Source organism: Cutaneotrichosporon cavernicola (genome assembly GCF_030864355.1).
Source record: "Cutaneotrichosporon cavernicola HIS019 DNA, chromosome: 5".
NCBI lineage: Eukaryota > Fungi > Basidiomycota > Tremellomycetes > Trichosporonales > Trichosporonaceae > Cutaneotrichosporon > Cutaneotrichosporon cavernicola.
The window spans coordinates 1484645-1506100 of NC_083397.1; the positions used below are offsets into that span (position 1 = coordinate 1484645).

Sequence of the window (21456 nt, forward strand, 5' to 3'; positions counted from 1 at the left end):
CCACAACAACCTTCCTCACACGTTTACTCTCTCATCATCGACGACAAATGTCGCTCTCATCACCCCTACTGGGTGGCCCGTCATCACCAAGGTCACCCCGAACTTCACGGAGGCGCAACGGCTCAATGTCTGAGTCCATGTCCTTCGTCAAGTCACCCATCCAAACATTACTCAACCTGCCACCAAACGATCCCACAGAGACCAAGGAGGCTGAATCGCAGGCCCTCGTTGGTGTCGATGATACCGGCCGTGAACGCGTCGAGTTGCGTATTGGAGGCATGACAGTGAGTAAGCCAAAACAAGGTCGCTAACACAAGTGTGGGGCATGCGTGGCGTCGATTGAGGGTCAGGTCAGTGGGCTGGCCGGCATCCTTAGCGTCCAGGTGTCGTTGCTGGCCGAACGGGCGGTCGTAGAGTACGACCCAGAGTACGTCGACATCAAAGGCCAGGTCTGGACGGACGCACGCATCGCCGAGGAGATTGAGGATGTCGGTTTTGACGCCGAGGTTGTGGAGAAGAGCGCGATCATCCCCGTCGAGCTTCGCGTCTACGGCATCGAGGGGAACCCGGCGATTGTACCCGATGTGATTAAGGAGCTGAGCACGCAACCAGGCGTGTCCGACATTGAGTTTGTTGCGCCATACCAGAACCTGTCGTTCCTCTACTCGCCAGCGCTCGCCAACCTCCGCTCTATCCTCGACCACCTCACCTCCGTGTTCCCCCAACTCTACGCTCTGCCTTCCTCGAACCAAGGAGACTCGCAGCTTGCATCCCTACGCAAGCTCCGTGAGACGTCGCGCTGGCGCCGTACGTTCCTGATCGCGCTCCTCTTCGCGGTCCCCAACTTCATCATCGGCATGATGCACATGTACCTCCCCTTCCTGGGGTGGACCAAGACTAAGATCATCAAGGGCATCTACCTCGGCGATCTGTTGTGTCTCTTGCTCACCATCCCCGTCCAGTGCTTCCTTGCGCGCGGCTTCTACCGCGCTGCGTACAAGAGCTTGAAGCACGGCTCGGCGACGATGGATGTCCTCGTCGTGTTCGGTACAACCGCCGCGTTCACGTACTCGGTCCTATCGATGTTCTTTGCCATGTTCGCCGCGAATCCAGACTATCGCCCCAAGACGTTCTTCGACACCTCAACCATGCTGATCACATTTGTCTCGCTCGGCCGCTACATCGAGAACCTGGCCAAAGGCAAGACGTCAGCTGCGCTCACCCACCTGATGCAGCTCTCCCCGTCGTCCGCGACCATCTTCGTTGACCCCGACAACTACCACGGCGACGCACCCACGCGCAAGATCCCGACTGAGCTGGTCCAGGTCGGCGACATGGTGCTAGTCACTCCCGGCGAGAAGATGGCCGCGGACGGGGTCGTTGTTGCTGGCTCCAGCACGGTCGACGAATCCATGGTCACGGGCGAGTCGCTCGTTGTCGCCAAAGAGGTCGGGTCACAGATCATCGGTGGGACCGTTAACGGCCTTGGAACCGTCACCTTTCACGTGACGCGCGCCGGAGCTGACACAACGCTCTCGCACATCGTCAAGCTCGTCGAAGATGCGCAGACATCCAAGGCTCCTATACAGCAGTTTGCCGACCGCGTCGCGGGAATCTTCGTTCCAATCGTCATTACACTGAGCCTGATCACGTTCTTCACGTGGCTCGGCATTTCGCTGCTCAAGAACCACCTGCCCAAGGCATTCGAGGCTCCTGGCGAGTCAAAGTTTGGCGTCTGTCTCAAGCTCTGCATCTCTGTGATCGTCGTCGCTTGCCCTTGCGCACTGGGCCTGTCAACTCCCACGGCAGTCATGGTCGGTACTGGTGTTGGCGCGCAGAATGGGATCTTGATCAAGGGCGGGAGAGCACTCGAGGCGTGCAAGGATGTGCGCCGCGTCGTGCTCGACAAAACTGGCACTGTTACTGGCGGCAAGATGGTTGTGGCTGAGGTACGCTGGGCTGCCGCCCAGGGCCCTGTCACCGAAGCTGGCCTGAACCCAGCTCAAGCTCTGAGCCTAACCACTTCGGCTCCACCGCTGCAACGCCACGCCGTCATGTCCCTCATCGCCCTCGCCGAGTCACGGTCTGAGCACCCTCTTGCGATTGCCGTGGCTGCATGGGCGCGCGAGAAGCTTTCCGACGCAGGCCTTCCTCCTCCCAGTGGCGACGTCACCGACTTCGAGGGTGTCCCAGGTGAGGGGATAGAGGCTGTTGTCAAATTTCACGGCCGGGAAGAGCGCGTGCGGCTCGGCAAGGCCTCGTACGTTTTGCGGGAGAAGGCTGGCGAAGGCACCGCGCCTGTGCCGCCCCTTCTGAAGACGTTCGAAACCACACAAACAAACGACGCCAACATTGTCGTGTACGTCTCGGTGTTGCGCGAAGGTGAAGCCATCCCCATCCTCGCCGTGTCACTTTCCGACACGCCCAAGCCAACGTCGGCTCAGGCCATCAGCGCGCTGCGTGCAATGGGTGTGAAGGTGACGATGCTCTCTGGTGACTCGGAGGCCACTTCACGCGCGATTGCTCGCGCTGTGGGCATCGACGACGACGAGGTCTATGCCGGTGTCAGCCCCAAGGGCAAAGCAACGATTGTGCGCGAGCTTGATTTGGCGGATGGCGGCGGTTTAGCGATGGTTGGCGACGGGATCAACGACAGCCCGGCCCTGGCGGCCGCCAGTCTTGGCATCGCATTGGGTTCTGGCACGAGTGTGGCGATGGAAGCTGCCGACGTCGTTCTAATGAGGAGCGACCTGCTTGACGTCGTCGCAGCGCTCGATCTCGGCCGCACTATCTTCCGCAAGATCAAGACGAACCTCATCTGGGCGTGCTGCTACAACGTCCTCATGATCCCGCTCGCGATGGGCATCCTCCTCCCGTGGGGCATCCACTTGCATCCGATGATGGCTGCGGCAGCAATGGCGTTCAGCTCTGTCTCCGTCGTCTTCTCATCCCTCACGCTCAAATGGTGGCGCCGCCCTGCCGCCTCCATTCCGCCAGGCGAGAGCTATGAGGTGGGAGGCATTCACCGCGGGCTCGCCGAGCTGCGTGCAGCGCGGGAAGCGACCACAGCCACAGCGCAGGCGTGGATGTACCATGCTGTCCTGCGCGCACGCGAGGTCCCAGTTCTGGACCGCATCATTGACCGTACGCCGCTCGCCCGCATTGCACCGCCTGCCTTCGCCATCAGCCGCGACGAGTACGAGACGATCCCTCTCACAGCGTCCGATGACCGCGACGGCCCATTCCACTAGTCCGTATCATAGTTTGTATCAGGGATGTATGAGTGTATAGCTGTCTGTTGTGCGTCTGTTGGGCTACGATAGTGTTGATGCCTCCACCTCCGCCTCGAAATACCTAGAAATACCTCCGTTCGTTGTCACTTGAATGTCACATGGCGCAGATGGGTCTAATCTGTCACTTCAACATCCTTCAATCTTTGTTGTTGTGACACCACACCCCACACCCCACACCCCACACCCTTGCGACCCCGCAAGGCCTTGAAGCAGACCACCACCCTAACACGACTTCATCCACGATGGCCACTCAGTGGCCCATTCCCGAAATTCCAGGCGTCCTCCTACGGGATCCGGAAATCCGCCAGTTCCTCAACAACCGCGTCGCTCACCTGTGCGGACGGAGAGACAGCAAGTAAGTTGGGGCGGTCGGCGAATATGGAGGCAGTGAATACGCGGCATGATATCTGACTGCAGGTTCCCCGGCGCGCAGCCCGTGTCGTTTGCGGGCGCATCACTTGACCTCCTCGAGAAGCTGGAGTGAGTGGCTGTCTCTAGATGCCAAATAGACTGATCGCAGCTTCTGGGTGTGTGAGAAGAGTGATGGCGTGCGCGTCCTGCTGTTTATTGTGTATAATATGATGACGGCGAGCCAGGAGGTGTGGTTGGTGAGTCGTGGGCCCTACGTGACCATGGACTAACCCCAGATCGACCGCAAACAACGCTACTTCAGCATCCAGAACTTGCACTTTACCCACTGGGAGCGACCCAACGACCCATTGGCCGACACGATTCTAGACGGCGAGCTGGTGATTGACATCGACCCTCTGACGAAGAACCAGACGTTGCGGTTCTATGCGTTCGACTGCCTTGTGCTTGGCGGGGAGAATATTATGACGAAGCCGCTCGTCAAACGTTATGCGCGTCTACGAGACTGGGTGATTGCGCCAATGAAGAGGGCGCTCCAGCGCTTCCCGGAATGGAAGGGGAGTGCGCCATTTGAGATTCTCGCCAAGCCGCAAGAGTTGAGCTACTGCGTTCGCCAGGTTCTCGAGACACACATCCCCAACCTGCAGCACGGACACGACGGACTCATCTTCACGTGTGCAGAGAGCGAGTACGTCACCGGTACAGACCCGATGATCCTCAAGTGGAAGCCGCCGAGCGAGAACTCGATCGACTTCCGCATCGATCTCCGCTTCCCCGTAGGACCGGACGGAGAGTTGGACATGTTCGAGAAGCCCTTCTTCCTCCTCAACGCGTGGATGGGGGGCGACGACTACGAGTTCTTTGATGAGATGGACGTCGACGACGACGAATGGGAGATGTGAGTTGCGCAGAGGCAACGCTGACGGCAGAATGAAAGACTCCCGGGAGCAGTATGACGGGCGCATTGTCGAGTGCGTGTGGAATGCGGAGCGGCAGGGATGGCGCATGATGCGTGTCCGCGACGACAAGCCGCACGCGAACCACAAGAGCACTGTTGACAAGGTGCTGGAGTCGATTCTTGACGGTGTCGAGATTGACGCTGTGCTTGCGCGCCAGGACTCGATCCGCGCAGCTTGGAAGGAGCGCGCAGCGCGGCAGCGCAACGCGCAACGACAGCCCCACCTGGGACAGCGCGCTCCGCCACCACCCCCGCCGCCCATGGCGGGAGGTATCCGGCGATAGTAGATTTATATGTACACGTTTTGTTGTGCTGCGCAAAAAGTCCCCTCGGGATTGCAGAACATGTGTTCCTCATTGCGTACTGCGGAGAAGTAATGTAATGTGATGTTTGCTTTCGTCATTGGGGGCTGGTCGAGTCGAACGCTCGACCTCGACACGCGCTGACCGCTATGCAATGCGAACCGTGCGCGATGTCTTTCAGTGCACAAGACAACGGTACCAAGTGCATGCCCTCTACGTGCTAACCGATCCCATGCTCTCCACCCGTCCCTTGCCCTTACTCTCATTAGAGACGAGCTCGTTGATAGCGCGGAAAGCTCCGGGATCCACGCGCACAATAGCCTCCCACTCGGCGCCGATATCTTCCTCTTCGACCTCATCAATAAGTGCAACGACCTTGTCCTTGACGCGTTTCCCATCTTTTGCAGGCATGGTAATCCGCACGCGCATGCGTACCCTCTGCACGGGCAGAATTGAGTCGGCCCCAAGCTGGCGAATAAGGTCGAGCGCCTGCGCCTTCGCCGTCTTATCCCCACGCACGCTATACCCCAACTCGGCCATGGCCTTCTCCACCATGCCCACGGTATGCTTTCGCCCAGTGGTAGGGTCGACCGTCATCTCCGTGACCATGGTCGCGATCTCACGGGACAGCGACGCGAGTTGAGCCCCCCGCTCCAGGTTGTTGACCTGCAACTCGCCCTTGCGCAGAATCTACATTAGCAATGAATGTGAGGGACGAACCTCCTCAATGACCGCGTCCATGTCCTCGTTCTTGAAGGCTTTGGTCCAGTCGTCCTTCTTGGCTACTTGGCCCTTGGGGACATTGGTGAAGATCTGCTCGATTTGCAGGACTTCAGAGAGATCCTTCTCCACCCCGGAACGGAACTCGTTGACCTTGTTCTTGTAGCATGCGATCTGGGGTGAGCTCGTTCCGTGACTCCTAAGCTCCGACCAAAGGGCAGGTCAAGACTCGGTAGCTGGTGTCCATGTCTCCGGGCCTTCCCAAGTCGCCCAGTCCCCAAGTCCCCAAGCCAACCCGGCGCCCAGCCGCCCCCTGGCCATCTGCGGGTGATCCCCGGCCACGCGGCCGCCCAGTTGCCTTAGTACCGCTACAGCTGGCGTACCCGCATTGCTCTCCTTGCTCCCATCTCCTCCCGCCACCATCTTTCAGACCCACCTCAAAGCGCTTCCCGCCCTTCTTGATCCGTACGATGGACACGTTCGTCAGCCTGTTGTCAGCTCCACATCTACAGTCAGCTGAACGTACTTGATATGCGTTCCCGGCTGTTTTGTTTGCATGGTGCTGTGTGGGAGAGAGTGTGATTGAGATTTTGGTCATCCTCTCCAAGATCTACTGTTGCGTCATCTTGAGCTTGGGCGGAGGTGGCCTTATTCGAGCCCCAATTAGCCAGTGGAGGCTGATCGTGGTCCAAGCTCCTAACTTTTTCGAGGCGTAACCAAGTTGATGGCTGGATACGTAGGCCGGAACGTGTGAACGCTAGCTGTGTATCAATGACAAATGTACAAGCTCTGGGTTATCATGACGTTCCCAGGCCAGCTTGTGTTGTCGGCCTGGGGCTGGGGGACGGTAGGAAGACGATGAAGTCATGTCCGACCAGTCTGTAATTCGGCAGTTCTATCAACAAATCCCTCCACCTCATTCCTCCATTCTTATACTCCGCCCACTCACTCACGCCCACCATTCTACGCAAGATCATGACTGCCGCCCTTCCCCCTCTTGAGGTCGCTAAGCGGCTGGCTGCGTTCGCCGCCGTTGACCGCCACATTGGCCTCGAGCACAAGGTGGGTGCTCGTTGACCCTTGCCTCCTCCCAGTCGAGACTGGGGTTTTGGCGACAAGGCTAGCGGCGTATAGCAGCTGCTGTCCATGTTCTGACAGCTGCTAGTCAAGATCCTCGCACGCCGAACCGAGTTGTTTCGCCCCAGACTTTCCCCGAAACCCCACTGACAGCAGCTCATCGGTATCGGCTCGGGCTCGACTGTCCCCTACGTCGTTGACCGTATTGTGCAGCAGGGCGCCAAGGCCAATGCCGGGCGCCTCTTCTTCCCCACCGGCTTCCAGAGCAAGCAGCTCATCCTCGACGCTGGGTTGGCGCTTGGTGATGTTGACATGTTCACCCGCCTCGATGTCTGCATCGACGGTGCTGACGAGTGAGTGTGCACCTGACAGTCCTGTGAGACAGCCGCGTGTATCATAGCAGGAGGGTCTTTCGGGCGCTCTGAGGCGCTTTCCGCGCTTCCGAACTCTTCCACTTGCCACCTTGCACTCCTTGCCTCATTCCCTTCTCTTTGATTTGGTCCACCCACTCACACCAAGGGTCGACGCCGATCTCAACGCGATCAAGGGCGGCGGAGCGTGCCAGCTCCGCGAGAAGGTCCTCGCCGACATGGCCGACACGTGGGCCATGGTCGCCGACTACCGCAAGAACTCGTCTGTCCTCGGCACCAACGTGAGTCTCCCTCCCCCTTGCGTCGCTGACGTGGAGTGGAAGCAGGGCGTCCCCATTGAGGTCGTCCCCTTCGCGTACGTACAGGTCATCGCGGCGCTCCAGAAGATGGGCGGCACCCCCACCCTGCGCATGGGCAAGGCCAAGGCTGGCCCCGTCGTCTCCGACAACGGCATGTTCATCGTCGACTGCACCTTCCCCGAGGCGACGATGAAGGAGCCCGCCGCCCTCAACCGTAACATCAAGATGATCACTGGCGTTGTTGAGGTCGGCCTCTTCTGCGGCATGGCCAAGGCCGCTTACTTTGGCAACGACGACGGAAGTGTCACTGTCCGCGCCGTCGGTGGCACCACCGAGCACATCCAGAGCGTTCCCGACGTGCCCCCCACCTCGGAGTAGTAGTGTCTCTGGATTAGGGCATGCAGGGTTGTTGTGCATTTCAAAAACTGGGCCGTTTCTGGCTAGGATGAGAGGGAGCGGGGTCAATTTTGCCACCCATCGATCACTCGTGCCTGGTTTCCCAACGTTCCTCAGGAGGAATGACGCCCATTTCACCTTCCCCACAATCACAGCCCCCCCCGCCTCCCCTTCTTCCTCGTCGTCACCACTATCCATTCCATCGCTCTCACCATCACTCACACCTCACTCACAATGGTCCCGCCGCCTGACCCCTCCCAGTGTCCTAGCGTGAGCTGTCACTTGCGTTGTGACCTGACACCAGCACCATGACCCGTACACCCTCACCCTGAGCATCCTCCTCTGCACCGGCCTCGTCATCAGCTACCTTCCTCAGGTGCGTCCAATCCGTCTTCTGCGCCCCAGACGCGCCCAGACGCACCCACTGACGCGTCCGCTGACAGCAGCACTACCGCATCATCTCGACAGGCACGAGCGAGGGCCTATCACCTGTGCGTTACGCGTCGAGGCCATCCTTCCTTGGGCTACGCTCAGCTTGGGTGCATCACGGACAGCTGACCCCAGTGGTTCCTCCTCCTCGGCGCGACGTCGAGCGCGTCGGGCATGCTAAACCTCCTCATCCTGCAGTGGCCGCTGTTCCAGTGCTGCCGCGTAGTCTCGGGCGGGCAGTGTGCCGAGAGCCTTCTCCGCTTCGTCCAGGTCGGCCTGCAGTGGCTTCTCTTCTCGATCATGTGAGTTGGTTCAGGCTGTTTCCTTGAGGATTGTCAGGTGATGATCACCGACGAAAGCGCATGCACCTGGCTGGTGACTGCCAACCTCGTAAGAGGACCACTCATGCGATTGGCTAGGTCGCTTGGCTCGTAGCTGACCTCAGCCTCGCCCTGTACATCATCTACTTCCCGCGCACGCCGCGCATGCGGCCTCTAGCGCTCCAGGGCCAGCCTCAACTTGATTACGGCGCTACGCGAGGAAACGCGGTCGATGCTGAGACGCCGTCACCTGCGACAGTCGGCGAGTTCCGCAAGCTCCGTGAACAGAACGACAGGGAGTGGCGCACGGCCAAGGGCGTGGCCTGGGCCGTCTGTCTGCACCTGTGCGTGCCTCAGCTGATGGAGCTGCGAAGCTGATTCCAGCACGCTACTCACGACGCTCACGTTCGTGTTACTCGACAAGCTGCCCACGACGGTGCCGCCACAGAAACCGCTGCGCCTGCTCGCTACGTTTTGCGGGCTCAGCGCCACGGCCCTCGCCGTGTGCCAGTACGCGCCGCAAATTGTCAAGACGGCCAACGCGGGACTCGTCGGCGCACTTAGTATCGGCACAATGCTCATCCAGGTGCCAGGGAGCATCGTGTTCTGCATCTCGATCATGCTCGGCGAGAACACTGACTGGACGAGCTGGATGCCCTACGCCGTCACAGGCTTGATGCAAGCGTGTCTCTTGGTGAGCTCGTGACGCCCGTGAAGCTGACACCAGATCATCTGTCTTTTCTGGAAGAAGCGCCAGAGGTGGCTTGGTATCGACGACTTTGGCAACCCCCTCCCATCGAGTGTACCCGAGCACGCCAACGGTGAGCGTGCGCCGCTGCTCAATGGCAACAACTAGAATTCAAAGCGGACCAGGACAGAGAGTTGACCATTCGTTGTGCACTCATATCTGATAGACACATGCATGTGTGGAGTTTACAGTGCCCAATACTACTGGGAGGTGATGGAGACTTATGTACAAGCTGAGAGACAAGAAACTGTTGTGGTGCTTGGTGTATGTGATGGTGGAGTTGTGTATAGTTTAGCTCGTTCCCTGGCGCGCCTTCCACTCGCGTCCTGCCTGGATGAGCTGCTGCACGCACGGCGTGGCGTAATGAAGTTCTGTGGGCGTGCGCATCGTCCAGCTTCTCTGTGTCTTGAGGACGACGGCCTGCTGTGCGGCATAGTTGCGATGGTCTGCCTCGAACATCTCGCGGCTCTCCTCGATACCGTCGATAAAGGCGTCTACGTCCTGCGCAGTTGCGGCGAGGCCCTCAACCGCATGGAGCACGATCATCTCGCGCCTTGTACGTGCACCTGTCGGGCTGCGCGCCGACTGGAGCATGGCCAGCTGCTGGCGAAGCATGTCGCACAGTCCCTCGCCAGTACGTTTTGTCCCGCGAAGCATGTTGAGCGCCAGCGGCCAGTTCTTGCGCGACGCTGCGAGGACCGAGCGCGTAATCATGTCGCTCGCCACCAGTTCCATGCGCCGGCGCACAATCGTGGGATCTCCCGTCGCCGAGGTCTGCGTGCCTGCCGGCAGAACCGCCATGGTGAGGAGAACGGGGTTGGTCAGTCGCGCCGCGGAGCGTCCGACAGCCGGGTCATGGAACGAGCAGTCGACCTCAAGGACTGGCACCTCGTCGACAATCCCGTTCTCGTCGTGCATCAAGTTCATGCCGAGGCCGCCCACGATCTGGCCGCGCATGCTCGGGCGCGAGCGCACACTGGCCCCGCTCGTCATCATGCTCTCCTTGCGGGCCAGTGAGTGGTGCGAGCGCACGTCGTCGTCGATGGGCGATATCGGGTGCTCGCTCGATCGCCACTCGGACTCGGGCGACGGCGGGTCGTTCGGGTCGATCACCTCGAATTCGATCAGGATCTCGCGCCGCTCCGAGTGCCGCAGCACGTGCAAGTCGACATCGACCGTCTTGCCATTCGAGTGCACGATAGCCGAGGGCGCGCCCTGTACCTTTTGCACTCGGAAGTCCTTCTCTGTGCAGGTCAGGCGCAGCTTCATGTTGGTCAGGGCGACCGACATGAGGCCACCGACGCAGCCCACAATGGCGTCGCGCAGGTCGTGCCATTCGCGCACGAAGGTGTAGGTCCCGCTCGTCTGGTTCGTCATTGCCCATAGTGGCGATGGCTCGTGAGCCTTGCCGTAACCGAAAGTATGCATCTGGATCCTGTTCGTCAGCATCTCCTGCAGCTTCTGCTCACTTGGCGGCCTCAAGGCGGGCGTTGACCATGCTCATGTGCGACTTGCTTGTTGGTTCGGGCAGGTCGCTGACGACCAACACGCCCGTGAGGGGGTTCTTAGCTTTGCGACTGAGGATCACGTCGAGGGCGAGGTTGACTGCCGTTGCAACATCAGCCCGTTCCTCGCCTCTAGGTTTGACCGCAAACTCGTCGTTTTCCATCTCTCCGAGGCAGAGCATGTCGATGAATGTCTCCAGGCGCAGGCGTGAATCGTGGTGCGTAGGGTTTAGCAGTGGGGTGCGCCTCATAACGCCGTTAGCGCCGAGCTCGGTGCAGACCAGAGAGATGCGGTCTCGTGGGCCCATGCACGCAAGCGCGCACTGCAGCGCGTTGCGCAGCGTGAGCTGCTTGCGCCCGATGCGCGTGCCCCTGGGAACGGGAACTGTCGAGACCGCAATCACAAGGTCTATCGGCGTGTGGATAGGAGCGAGAGGAATCTGGAACGCCAGACCACCAGGGCACTGTGGCCCACAGGTCGTCAAGCACGAGTCGACAAAGTCGGTGAAAGACGGTGCCATGGTGGGAGTAAGGGGAGGCGCGCGAGTTGGTCGGTTGCCGGCGTGCAATCCAGTGAGCTTGGAGGCTTTGGACTGTGTGTGGACCATGGCTTCTTGATGCAGGCGCACCAGGGTCTTGTGCCACATCTCTAGAGACCCGCTGTCTCGGAAGTAGATGTGGAAGAGGTGGTGGCCGTCGTCCTCCGTCTCGACGTCCAACGTGAGAACGTGCTCGCTGTTGGAAGACGTGTCTTGCACAGCAAGGATGTGATGCAGGTGCACCCGCCCGCGGATTTTGAGGTACGTCTTGGGTACCTTCTTCCTGTCGGCCTGATGGCGGTGAGTGCCAAACAGGTTTCGCAGAGTCGACGAGCGACGCTCCTCGCTGATGCACACTAGGCCATAATCGAACAGGTACAGCTGCAGGTCGCCGCTCACGTCTCGCTTGCGGACCTTGAGGATGTCGTACAGCTTGAGATGGCCCAGGGACCCGATGCCAGACGTTGCGTAGTCCTCTACACGGTCTCGTAGTTCAAGTTCGATGTTGGCAAAGTGACTCTGGCCGCCGCCGTTGGCCATGACCATCATCGACTCGCGGAAGGATGTGGCCGACATAGGAGATGGGGGTAACGGCTCGTCTCCATGGGAGGCCTCACGACGAGACCGAGGGCCGTACAGCGACCGACTCAATCCGTGTGGCACCTCAATTGTGAGCATCGCTGTGAGCATTTGCTTGTCCCTCGCGTTCCGCCTAACCGACGGGAACTCGGACTTGATCGAGATGCTGGGAACAAGGACGTTCCTATCGTTAGGAGGCCGCTCATCGTGACCGTTTGGCTCCAGGGCATCGTCCCCCTGTTCGTCTTGTGGACTGACCCCCATCGATGGTCCGTCGTCACCACCCATAAGCGCAGCCAGCTCTGCAAAGGTCAGCCTTTAGCTCCAGGCAGTGACTCACTGTTCTTTCCAGACCCATGCTCCTGGCCTCGGCTCGACACCACCATCGGTTGGCGACACATCCCGCACACGCCCAACGTGGGGCGTGACCCCTCTGGCGGAACCCGGCCGTAGCACTCGATGAAGCAATCCTTGCACGTCAGCCCCGCCATAACAAAGACTCACGTTGTGTAACGCGTGCCCACATTCCGGAACGATGTGGGGCTTCTCCCCTGGTAAACGATAGGAGAAGCTCAAGCTCTCGGTGCAGAGAGGGCAGATGGCGTCGTCCTGTTCGTCCTCAGCGCTCACAAGAGCGACCTGGTGAGCTGGCATAGGGGTCGCGTGTGTCTTGAAACTGTCGTAGAGGGATGGGAGGGAGCGCGAGACATTCACGGCTTGACCAGGAGGGGCAAGCTGTTCGGGGGGAGCAAGGAGAGGCGATGGTGCACGGTTCATCGCGAAAGGATGGTTTGACCCTTTGCTCTTGTTCGAGGAGGTCGTCGCGTTTGATACGGTGGAAGCCCGATGTTGCCTCGAAGAAGGACCGCCATAAGCGGACGGCGGGCCGCCGTATGTCCGGCTGGACGAGGGCGCAGAATGTGAGAGCTGTAGTCCGCCGCCCGAGGCTCTGGGAAAGCTGTCGCGGTCGCTCTGCCAGTCGCCGGTACGCTGCCCAAACTCGTGGGCGCCAGTCGCACCATCGTACTCGATGTCGTCCAATGGTTCATCCTCAAAGACCGTGGGAACCGTCGGGCGTTTCTCGAAGCCCGAGGGGAGACCCCAAGGCTGGCCGGGACGCACCCCAGACGGAGACATGGCCGACGACGCGTCGCTGGATACGGACGACGTGGTCATCTGCGAGACGCGGTTGCTCCTTTGACGGACAGGCTGGAAGTGTCCCTGATCGTGATGTTGGGAGAAATATGGGTGGCGGAAGCTGGGCCCGGCGTTAGGATCGTATCCGTGCAAGTCCGTGTCGATCGCTGGTGGTCTCGGTGCTGTGCGGGACAGAGGATGCCCACTAGGCGGCAGCATGTGGTACTGCCTCGGTTGGGGACTGGGTGGTGCGGTATGATGAGGATGGTCTGACTGTTAGCAAATGATCTAGAAACTTGCGCGAAACAGAGAACAGCAGGGCCACCGAGGATGATGACGCCCAACGCAGACGGGACAAGGGGCGCACATCCTCCTTCTAGTTCCTTCTGTCACGACTCACGCGTTAGAGAGTTATACGCGTCGCTTGGACTCCCGAGGTATCCACCGTCGTACATTGGAGGGTGTGGTCGTCGCTTGTTACTCTTGATGGAGCGCGCGTCAGACTGGAGAGGGGAGTGAGACCCCTTGGGCGATGGTTCAGGGGAAGGGCCTGGGGAATGTTGGCCCCGATGCTTGTGAACACGGAGGCTGTCGTGCATGTTGCTGGCGCCGTCCTCAAAGTTGTTGCGGTGCTCGTTGTCGTCGCCTGGGACAGTCAAAGAAGCGATGCCAGTGGTCCCTGCTGCACCCGAGCCACCAAAGGATGATGCGTCAAGTGGATGGATGGGGATGCGCGGGAGTCCTCCGAAGGGCGGACAGTCCTCCCGCTCCTCAAACGGTGTCGACAAGATGGACCCCTGAGGCGTGGGACCGCGGCTGGAGGGGGAAAGGTTGGGCGATGGAGTGAAGACTCGACCGTCCGGTGGTCTGGATCTGGCGCCGCCTGCAGTTGTGGGAGGGGTCGCGTCGTCGTCGAGGCTGTGCGGCGTGCCTAAAACTAAAGGAGGAGCGAGCGGTGAGTGTATGGTCGAAGCGGGAGCAAGAGTGGGTGAAAGGTCTGCGACGTGATCGGCACCCAGCGTCGCGAGGTTTGGTCCAAGAGGGGCGGAGTTGTGGAGGAAGGAGTGTTGGTTGACACGAGGCCCGGTATGGCTGGGATGCGGGATCGCGAAGTCGTTCAGGCTGGCCAGATGGTACTCGTCCGGTGGGTAGAAAGGATGTCTGGAAGAGCCCCGGGTGCTCGAGCTCAAGCTCGGGCTCGCAGTGTCACTGAGCTCCCGCACTGACCTACTTGCCGTCGTTTCGGTTCCAACGCTTGAAATCACACTAATCCGCTTGTCCTTACCGCTCACCGAGAATCCGGGACTTGGGACGCGAGGAAGAGGCGAGTTGGTGATGAAACTCGGCGATCGATCAAACATGCGGGTGTCAAACCCATCCAGGCGAAGAGCGGTTGACGGGATGCTCGCGTAGCTCATATCAGGCCGTGGTGATGAAGGTCCGCTCGGTGGCGCTCGATGGTAGGCACTGGTAGTCGTGCTTGCAGCACTCACCGACGCAATCGAGGGTGGCGAGTGAGGCGTATAAGAGTGGTAGCCGGAGCTTGGTCCACGAGGTCCGTGCGAGGTGGCGTGCGTGTGGTAGACACCACCGCCGCGAGGATATGTCGGTGAGCCGAGAGCCAGGGAGGTGTCGAGAGAGGAGACTGGTGAGTGAGGGAGCGATGGCGGGCTGCCCGAGTGATAGTGGCCGTGACCACCGTGTCCGTGGCCGTGGTGAGATGCGATGTAGGAGGACCGGTATGGATGATTGGAGTGGTACTGGTGAGGGGACTGGTGATGCTGGTGGTGGTTTAGAAGGACGGACTGGGGGCGCGTCCTAGAGCTTGGGCCGCTACCGGCGGATCCCTCACTGCTCGCTACACTGCGGGGAATGCTTGAGAGAGGCGACGCAGAGCCGAAGTGGGCCCGAGCGTCGGAATGGGGGTTTACGCTCGATGTGGGGCTGCGGTTCGTGGACGAACCATGTCGTTGGTTTGAGCTGCGCGATAGTGACCTCTTCAGCGACGAGAGCGACTGGATCGACACACGCCATCGGTCACGGTCCGACCTGTCGAAGAGGTCGCGATCAAACGACTCGCTGACGTAGTGATGCGTATTAGACATCGGGCTGGTACAAGAGAGGATCCCTTCGGCAGCGACCAGTAGCAGCGAGTTGGGTGGTCGAGGACGAATGGGGAGGTAGTGTCGAGCTAGCGATTGCGAATGAAGAGACCGAGAAAGTTGATGGCCGCGCTCTCCACGACTATGACTTGACGTCCAGGATCTCCCTCGCCGCTGGATTCCGCCGGCCTTGTTGGGGTATGGTGCGTACGGAACAGTGTGCCGACGCTGGTGTAGGAGATTGTGGCGGTGGCTTGTGGCGCTTCCGGCGTCACGCTCATCGAGGTTCAAGACCGAGGGTTTAGCGAGGGTAGTGCCGGCGTCGACGCGCCAGCCCTCGAGGGCCCTGAGACTGATGCATTCGTTGCACGCACAGGCCTCTTCGGTCTCATCGTAACCATTACCCTCGATACCCTCGAGGGTCAGCGAGAAAAGCGAAACCGTCGGCGTCGTTGGGTAACAGTTTACCGTAGGTGTCCAAGGTTGTAGGTGGTGGTTGAGAGACCTGGACAAATGTTTGGTCCTCATTGCCCAACCCCACCCCCGACCCCAACCCCACATACCCCATGATCGGTTCCAGACCTGATGACTTGTCGTTGTCCAATGGGTCACTTCTGTCACTATTTCGCCGCCACGCATGTCATGTACTCACCCGACGTTGAGGAGCTCCAAGTCCAAGCCGATCCAAACGTCCGCATCGTCCAGGGCACAGTTGGCAGATGGACGTGTTGGGGACACTGGGCGTGAGTTGCACGGACTATACGGCCAGTCGCTGCTCCCCCCAAAGGCAAAGGCGTTGGCACCGAGGGCCCGCGGTTGTCGAATATCTGTAATGATCGAGCTCGGACATGTGCTTGCCCCTTGGCCTTCAACGGATCTTGCTCTGGTGTTGCAATTGTCGCTGTCGGTGTCGCTTGCGCCGCATGCTTCGTTTGGTGCATCGGGCCAAGTGTAAGTCGAGAGCATGCCGCCACTACTCGGGGATCCCGACCGTGATGGACATGCGGTGGCGGCAAGCATGGCCGTCATTCCTTGAGATGAGGTAGGAGTTTAACAGCCATGGAGCTCAATTACTGTTGCTCTCTAGTTTGTTGGCCCCGGTCTCCCACCGAGGACGTCCGACTTGCAGCCGCGGTGTGTGGATGGCGTGGGCATTGGGCGCGTGCTCCGCCACCCGAAGCCTCGTGCACAGTGAGGGAAGGACGCCTGTCATGTCCGGAGACACACAGAGGGGGCGGTGGCGGTGGGAATAGGGTGGAATAGAGGGAACTAGCGAACCCGTCGAGCGTGGCTTAAGGCAAGGGAAGGGGTTCTGAGAGGCTGGGTATGTTCCTGATAGAGGTGGTATGTAGCGGCCATGGCGACCTTGACCATTACCTTGATGAGGTCCAAGCGTCGATGAGTCAAGGATCAAGGTACTAGAAGATTGTAGTTGGACAAAAGGTGAGAATGGTCAAGACCCTCGACGCCACTGTTGAGGCTCGGGGGGAAGCTATGGCCCTGGTTTGGATTGGATCTAGCGCTCGGATACACTGATCAGGTTGGAGTCGTATCCAGAAGGTAAGGGCGTAAGTGGAGTCATGGAAGCATCAAGTAAAGGCGAGGATATGAAGAGGCGCAGAAGATTGTTGTGGACTTGAACAACCGAGGTTGTAATGGAATGAATGGCGTATTGGACAATGGTAAGAGGATCATCTGCATTTGTTGAAACTAGTTGTGATGAGATGCGAGATGGCACGAGATCAGGATCGGGAGATCGGATGACCTCATGCGGTTAATCATCTTTCTCAACTTGATCCGGTGAACGCTGGGCAACAATCTCGACTTCGTAACGAGGACGAATGCCCCTATGCAAGGCATGCAAGAACTGGTGAACGTGGGCAGACCTTCTCTTTGTTGGCTGAATTGGCTGGCTGTCGGAGAACAGCCAACAGCCAACAGCCGACAGCCGACAGGGTTGTGGTGTACCCTATTGTAACTATTAGAACGGCATGAACTTTTGGAGAGTGGGGCAGTTTGCATTCCCGGTCTTGACTGTTGGACAAAATTCGTAATATAAATACTAATGCATCCAAATCTCTATTGATTTATCAGTGAAGTGGGCCAAACGTAAGGTTGAGAAGCGACAAGTCGCTTGGTTCCGGGCGTCAACTCCATCCATCAGACAAAGAGAGTGGGGCAGGGTATTACACAGAACTGAACCAGTTTCCTAATACCATCACAATTGTCACATCTAGGACTGGGTACAAAGAGAGTGCGGTCAACAGGATCTTCGACGCGGTGAGCACATGACGTGCTCGACGTGCTTACGTGCAGGACGTGGACGCGCAAGTCCAAGAGCTGTAAGGATGACAAGTTCGGCAGGGAGTCCCATGAGCTTGCCTTGGTCTCGCGAGAGGCCGGGCCGACACTATACGCATGTGCACACCAACTTGTTGTCGTATCTCGACAACACGCTTCTCCTGGGATACGGTCACTGGCTGGGCTAGTACATTAGACAGGGCTCCGCTCAGATTCACGGAAGACACACCAAACCCAGTGAGGCTAGCCAGCGGCACAGGACGTAAGCTCTTAGAGTACCATGATTGCAAAGGCCTGGCTTTACTGGTTGATGGATGGTAGGCTGGCATTCCGATCTGCACTAAGCCCGTAGTCGATCTGGATGCGAGTACCAGTAGTCTAGCTGGTGCAGCCCAAGGGCCAGGACTGCGAACAACGCTGTGACACTATCGCGGAGGAGCCCCTCGAACTGTACGTATGGTCGCAATATACGCACACCTAAACCGTAATAGCGGCAGGCGGGTCCTTCCGGAGTAGGATGCTCTCGAGCCAGAGAAAAAACAGGAGCAGTGTGCCATCTCTATGTTGGTGGACCGCTGCTACCAAACTGCGGTTGGGGGCAATTGATCATCGAGAGGACCGTGAGAGAGTTGGAATGACTGGTTGCGTTCGGTTTGCTCTGCAACCGGGTGTACAGGTGTTGTAATGTGCATTTGTACGTGCAATCATAAAGGGCCAACTGTAGCGCACATATAGACGTCCTGCAGCTCTCCGAGTCGGGCCCTTGGTTTCTATCCTCATTCGTAGGCCAGTCAGTAAACATCGCGGTCTTATGGTCGTTGAGGGGGTGGACTGGGGTTGTACCCAGAAATGCGACTGCAGCATATGGCGGGCCCTACCCGAACTGCGGGCAACCTGTCATGTGGCCACCTTGTTCACTAGAGCAGCACCATTGACTTGTACTATCGCAGCAACCGCAAGGATTGTCCTTTTTGACTGACTTGCATCTTTCCGCTATGAAGTGATGACCTGGTCCTCGCTCTGGTTGCCCATCGCTTACTTCGACGAGTCCTCGAGAATCTTCTGGGCCTTGACCTGTAGCGTTAGCGATATACTCAACAAAGTGAAAATGATTGGCGATCAGGTGGATAATCCTCATGAAGACATCCTCGTGCCTCCACTGACGATCCTCCACCTCCATCCCAAAAGTTATGTCCAAATCCTCTCGTCGCTTTCCACCTCGGTGTCGCCATATCTCTCGCAACCCCCTGGGAAAAAAACTTACGCGAACATCCTCAATTCCGCCCACCTGGTTGGTTAGCATTGTTCTCTGAGGTGCCCAATGTACTCACCATGTAGAAGGCGGCCTCGGGGAGCGAGTCGTGCTTGCCGTCGAGGATCTCCTCGAAGGCGGTGACGGCGTCCTTGAGGGGAACAAGGGCACCGGTCATGCCGGTGAAGGACTCGGCGACGGCGAAGGGCTGCGACATGAAACGCTGGATCTTACGGGCACGCTCGACGGTCTGTGGTTAGCACATGATGATTGGTGTATTGAGCGGAAGCAAATTGGTGCGGATGCAAGATCAGGTTGATCCAGGCACCAGCTTCCTGTTTGCGACGTACAAGCTTGTCCTCCTCCGAAAGCTCGTCCATGCCGAGAATGGCAATGATGTCCTGGAGCGACTTGTAGGCCTGGAGGATCTGCTGGGTGCGGGTAGCGACACGGTAGTGACGCTCACCGACGACACGGGGGTCGAGCATACGCGACTTGGAGTCGAGGGGGTCGACAGCGGGGTAAATACCGAGCTCGGCAATCGAACGCGACAGGACGGTGGTGGCGTCCAAGTGCGCGAAGGTGGTGGCGGGGGCGGGGTCAGTAAGGTCATCGGCGGGGACGTAGACGGCCTGGACCGAGGTAATGGAACCCTTCTTGGTGGTGGTAATACGCTCCTGCATACCACCCATGTCGGTGGCGAGGGTGGGCTGGTAACCGACAGCCGAGGGGATACGACCGAGAAGGGCAGACACCTCCGAACCGGCCTGGGTGAAGCGGAAAATGTTGTCAATGAAGAGAAGGACGTCCTGGCCCTCCTCGTCACGGAAGTACTCGGCGATGGTGAGGCCGGTAAGGGCGACACGGGCACGGGCTCCAGGGGGCTCGTTCATCTGGCCGAAGACGAGCGCGACCTTGGAGTCACCCTCGAGGTTGATGACACCGGTCTCACGCATCTCGTGGTACAGGTCGTTACCCTCACGGGTACGCTCACCGACACCAGTGAAGACGGAGTAACCACCGTGGGCCTTGGCAATGTTGTTGATGAGCTCCTGAATAAGGACAGTCTTGCCGACACCGGCACCGCCGAAGAGACCAATCTTACCACCACGGGCGTAAGGGGCGAGGAGGTCGACGACCTTGATACCAGTCTCGAGAATCTCAGCCTCGGTCGACTGCTCGACGAAGCCGGGGGCGTCGGCGTGGATGGGGCGGGTAGAAACACCCTTGATCTCACCACGCTGGTCAATGGGCTGACCGATGACGTTCATGATACGGCTGGAAAATGTCAGCAGGTGGTGGTTGGTTGGACACGGTTGGTGCCTGGTAGGGTCACTTACCCAAGGGTCTGGGGGCCGACGGGAATGGTGATGGGAGCACCAGTGTCGACGACACCCTGGCCACGGACGAGACCCTCAGTACCGTCCATAGCAATGCAACGGACGGTGTTCTCACCGAGGTGCTGCGAGACCTCGAGAACGAGGCGGCCACCCTCAGGCTTGGGCTGGCCCTCCTTGAACTGGACGTCCAGGGCGTTGAGGATGGGGGGAAGGTCATCCGACTCGAAGTGGACGTCGACGACGGCACCAATGATGGTCTTGATGGTGCCGGTCTGGCCACCAGCGGGGGTAGCGTAGGCGCGAGTGGCCTGGACTGCGACGGTGGTTAGTGACACGTTTCTTGTTTCTGTGATGCAAATGCTCCGACCTGGCCCGGGGTTGGGTTTTTCGGCTGGTTGGGGCTAGCAAAAAACCCAACATCTGCAACCCCGGTGATCCGACAAACAGGTCGTTCAACTTGGCGCGCGCGCTGCGCGAGGCGGCGAGGCATGTAGAAGAGGAGAAAGAAGAGCTACGACTTACCCTCCTTGGCAGCGACCTGGGGACGAGCCTGAGCCTGGAAGGCGGGGACAGCGACCTTGGCGGCAGTGGTGAAGAACGCGGCGTTGGCGCGCGCGTTCTTGACGGCCGTGAGGCGGCGCGAGGCGAGGCGCTGAGCAGAACGGGGGAGGGTCATTTTGTCCCCAGCGAGTTTTGGAAAGAATGAGGAGTGGAGAGGTGAATGAGATGTGTAGGTAGTCAAAGAACGACGAGATGGGGACCGAGGGAGGGGGGGAGGGGCGGTACGGTGGGGGGGGGGGAGGAGGGAGTGCGGGTGCGAGGGGGTGAAGGGCGCTAAGGGGGGGTGAACAGAGGTTGGAGAGGTAGGGCCAGGGGTTCAACTGGGCAAGCCGAGAAGACCCGTTGGCCAGTCAACGCGGCCCATCCTATACTCCCAATCCATCCGAGGGGCCGAATCCGGCATTATAAATCCATTCATATGTGGCACTTTGTACCATTTTTCCGTCTACCCCACTCAAAAGGCAATATCGTTGGCTCAAAGGTTACAGAGGCTCCTCTCCGGGTGCTCCGTCCGACCAGGATACACCCAGGTTCGGCAAAGGTACACAGACCACATAGCCAACTGCCAAGCTGCCAACCGCCAGTCGCGGCCAATCTAACAGCCTACCGGGCAACCACGGAGGAACCCCCCACCACCAGCCTGTTATTGTCTCCCATCACCCCCGCCCTCCAAACCACCCCACCAGGTACTGTACTTGTATGGCTGTAGATGTCCGTCGTGTGGCACTTGAGATGATCATCGACTGCCACCATATGCATCAACAGTGGCCGTGCGCTTCTGCTTCTCCGTTATGTGTGGATCACCACCAGTTGTTAATATCCAGGCACGCCCAAATGCTTTCATTAGCAAGCGATGCA

General features: G+C 59.1%; 7 protein-coding genes across 7 annotated transcripts; 4 read left to right on the forward strand and 3 right to left on the reverse strand.

Moving 5' to 3' along the window:
- Positions 1-125: 125 nt before the first annotated feature.
- On the forward strand, positions 126-3251 carry CCC2 (uncharacterized protein; the record flags this gene model as incomplete). Its single annotated transcript, XM_060601781.1, has 2 exons — positions 126-284; positions 318-3251. 2 exons carry the CDS (start codon positions 126-128, stop codon positions 3249-3251), a joined length of 3093 nt encoding a protein of 1030 aa, XP_060458241.1.
- A 284-nt stretch (positions 3252-3535) lies between these two features.
- On the forward strand, positions 3536-4904 carry CEG1 (uncharacterized protein; the record flags this gene model as incomplete). The annotated part of the gene is made up of 5 exons (XM_060601782.1): positions 3536-3648; positions 3711-3773; positions 3814-3901; positions 3941-4560; positions 4592-4904. The coding sequence occupies 5 exons, from the start codon at positions 3536-3538 to the stop codon at positions 4902-4904; spliced, it is 1197 nt and encodes a 398-aa protein (XP_060458242.1).
- Positions 4905-5135: 231 nt separating this feature from the next.
- Positions 5136-6200, reverse strand: CcaverHIS019_0506060 (uncharacterized protein; the record flags this gene model as incomplete). Its single annotated transcript, XM_060601783.1, has 4 exons — positions 5136-5612; positions 5643-5816; positions 6079-6130; positions 6169-6200. 4 exons carry the CDS (start codon positions 6198-6200, stop codon positions 5136-5138), a joined length of 735 nt encoding a protein of 244 aa, XP_060458243.1.
- Positions 6201-6617: 417 nt separating this feature from the next.
- On the forward strand, positions 6618-7767 carry RKI1 (uncharacterized protein; the record flags this gene model as incomplete). The annotated part of the gene is made up of 4 exons (XM_060601784.1): positions 6618-6704; positions 6876-7072; positions 7239-7371; positions 7408-7767. The coding sequence occupies 4 exons, from the start codon at positions 6618-6620 to the stop codon at positions 7765-7767; spliced, it is 777 nt and encodes a 258-aa protein (XP_060458244.1).
- A 252-nt stretch (positions 7768-8019) lies between these two features.
- On the forward strand, positions 8020-9390 carry CcaverHIS019_0506080 (uncharacterized protein; the record flags this gene model as incomplete). Its single annotated transcript, XM_060601785.1, has 7 exons — positions 8020-8055; positions 8090-8161; positions 8232-8276; positions 8350-8516; positions 8660-8878; positions 8919-9228; positions 9262-9390. 7 exons carry the CDS (start codon positions 8020-8022, stop codon positions 9388-9390), a joined length of 978 nt encoding a protein of 325 aa, XP_060458245.1.
- Positions 9391-9573: 183 nt separating this feature from the next.
- On the reverse strand, positions 9574-14403 carry CcaverHIS019_0506090 (uncharacterized protein; the record flags this gene model as incomplete). The annotated part of the gene is made up of 5 exons (XM_060601786.1): positions 9574-10717; positions 10752-12207; positions 12246-12375; positions 12410-13311; positions 13443-14403. 5 exons carry the CDS (start codon positions 14401-14403, stop codon positions 9574-9576), a joined length of 4593 nt encoding a protein of 1530 aa, XP_060458246.1.
- Positions 14404-18480: 4077 nt separating this feature from the next.
- On the reverse strand, positions 18481-20713 carry ATP2 (uncharacterized protein; the record flags this gene model as incomplete). The annotated part of the gene is made up of 6 exons (XM_060601787.1): positions 18481-18519; positions 18710-18733; positions 18777-18947; positions 19048-19975; positions 20038-20350; positions 20560-20713. 6 exons carry the CDS (start codon positions 20711-20713, stop codon positions 18481-18483), a joined length of 1629 nt encoding a protein of 542 aa, XP_060458247.1.
- Between the last annotated feature and the right edge of the window lie 743 nt (positions 20714-21456).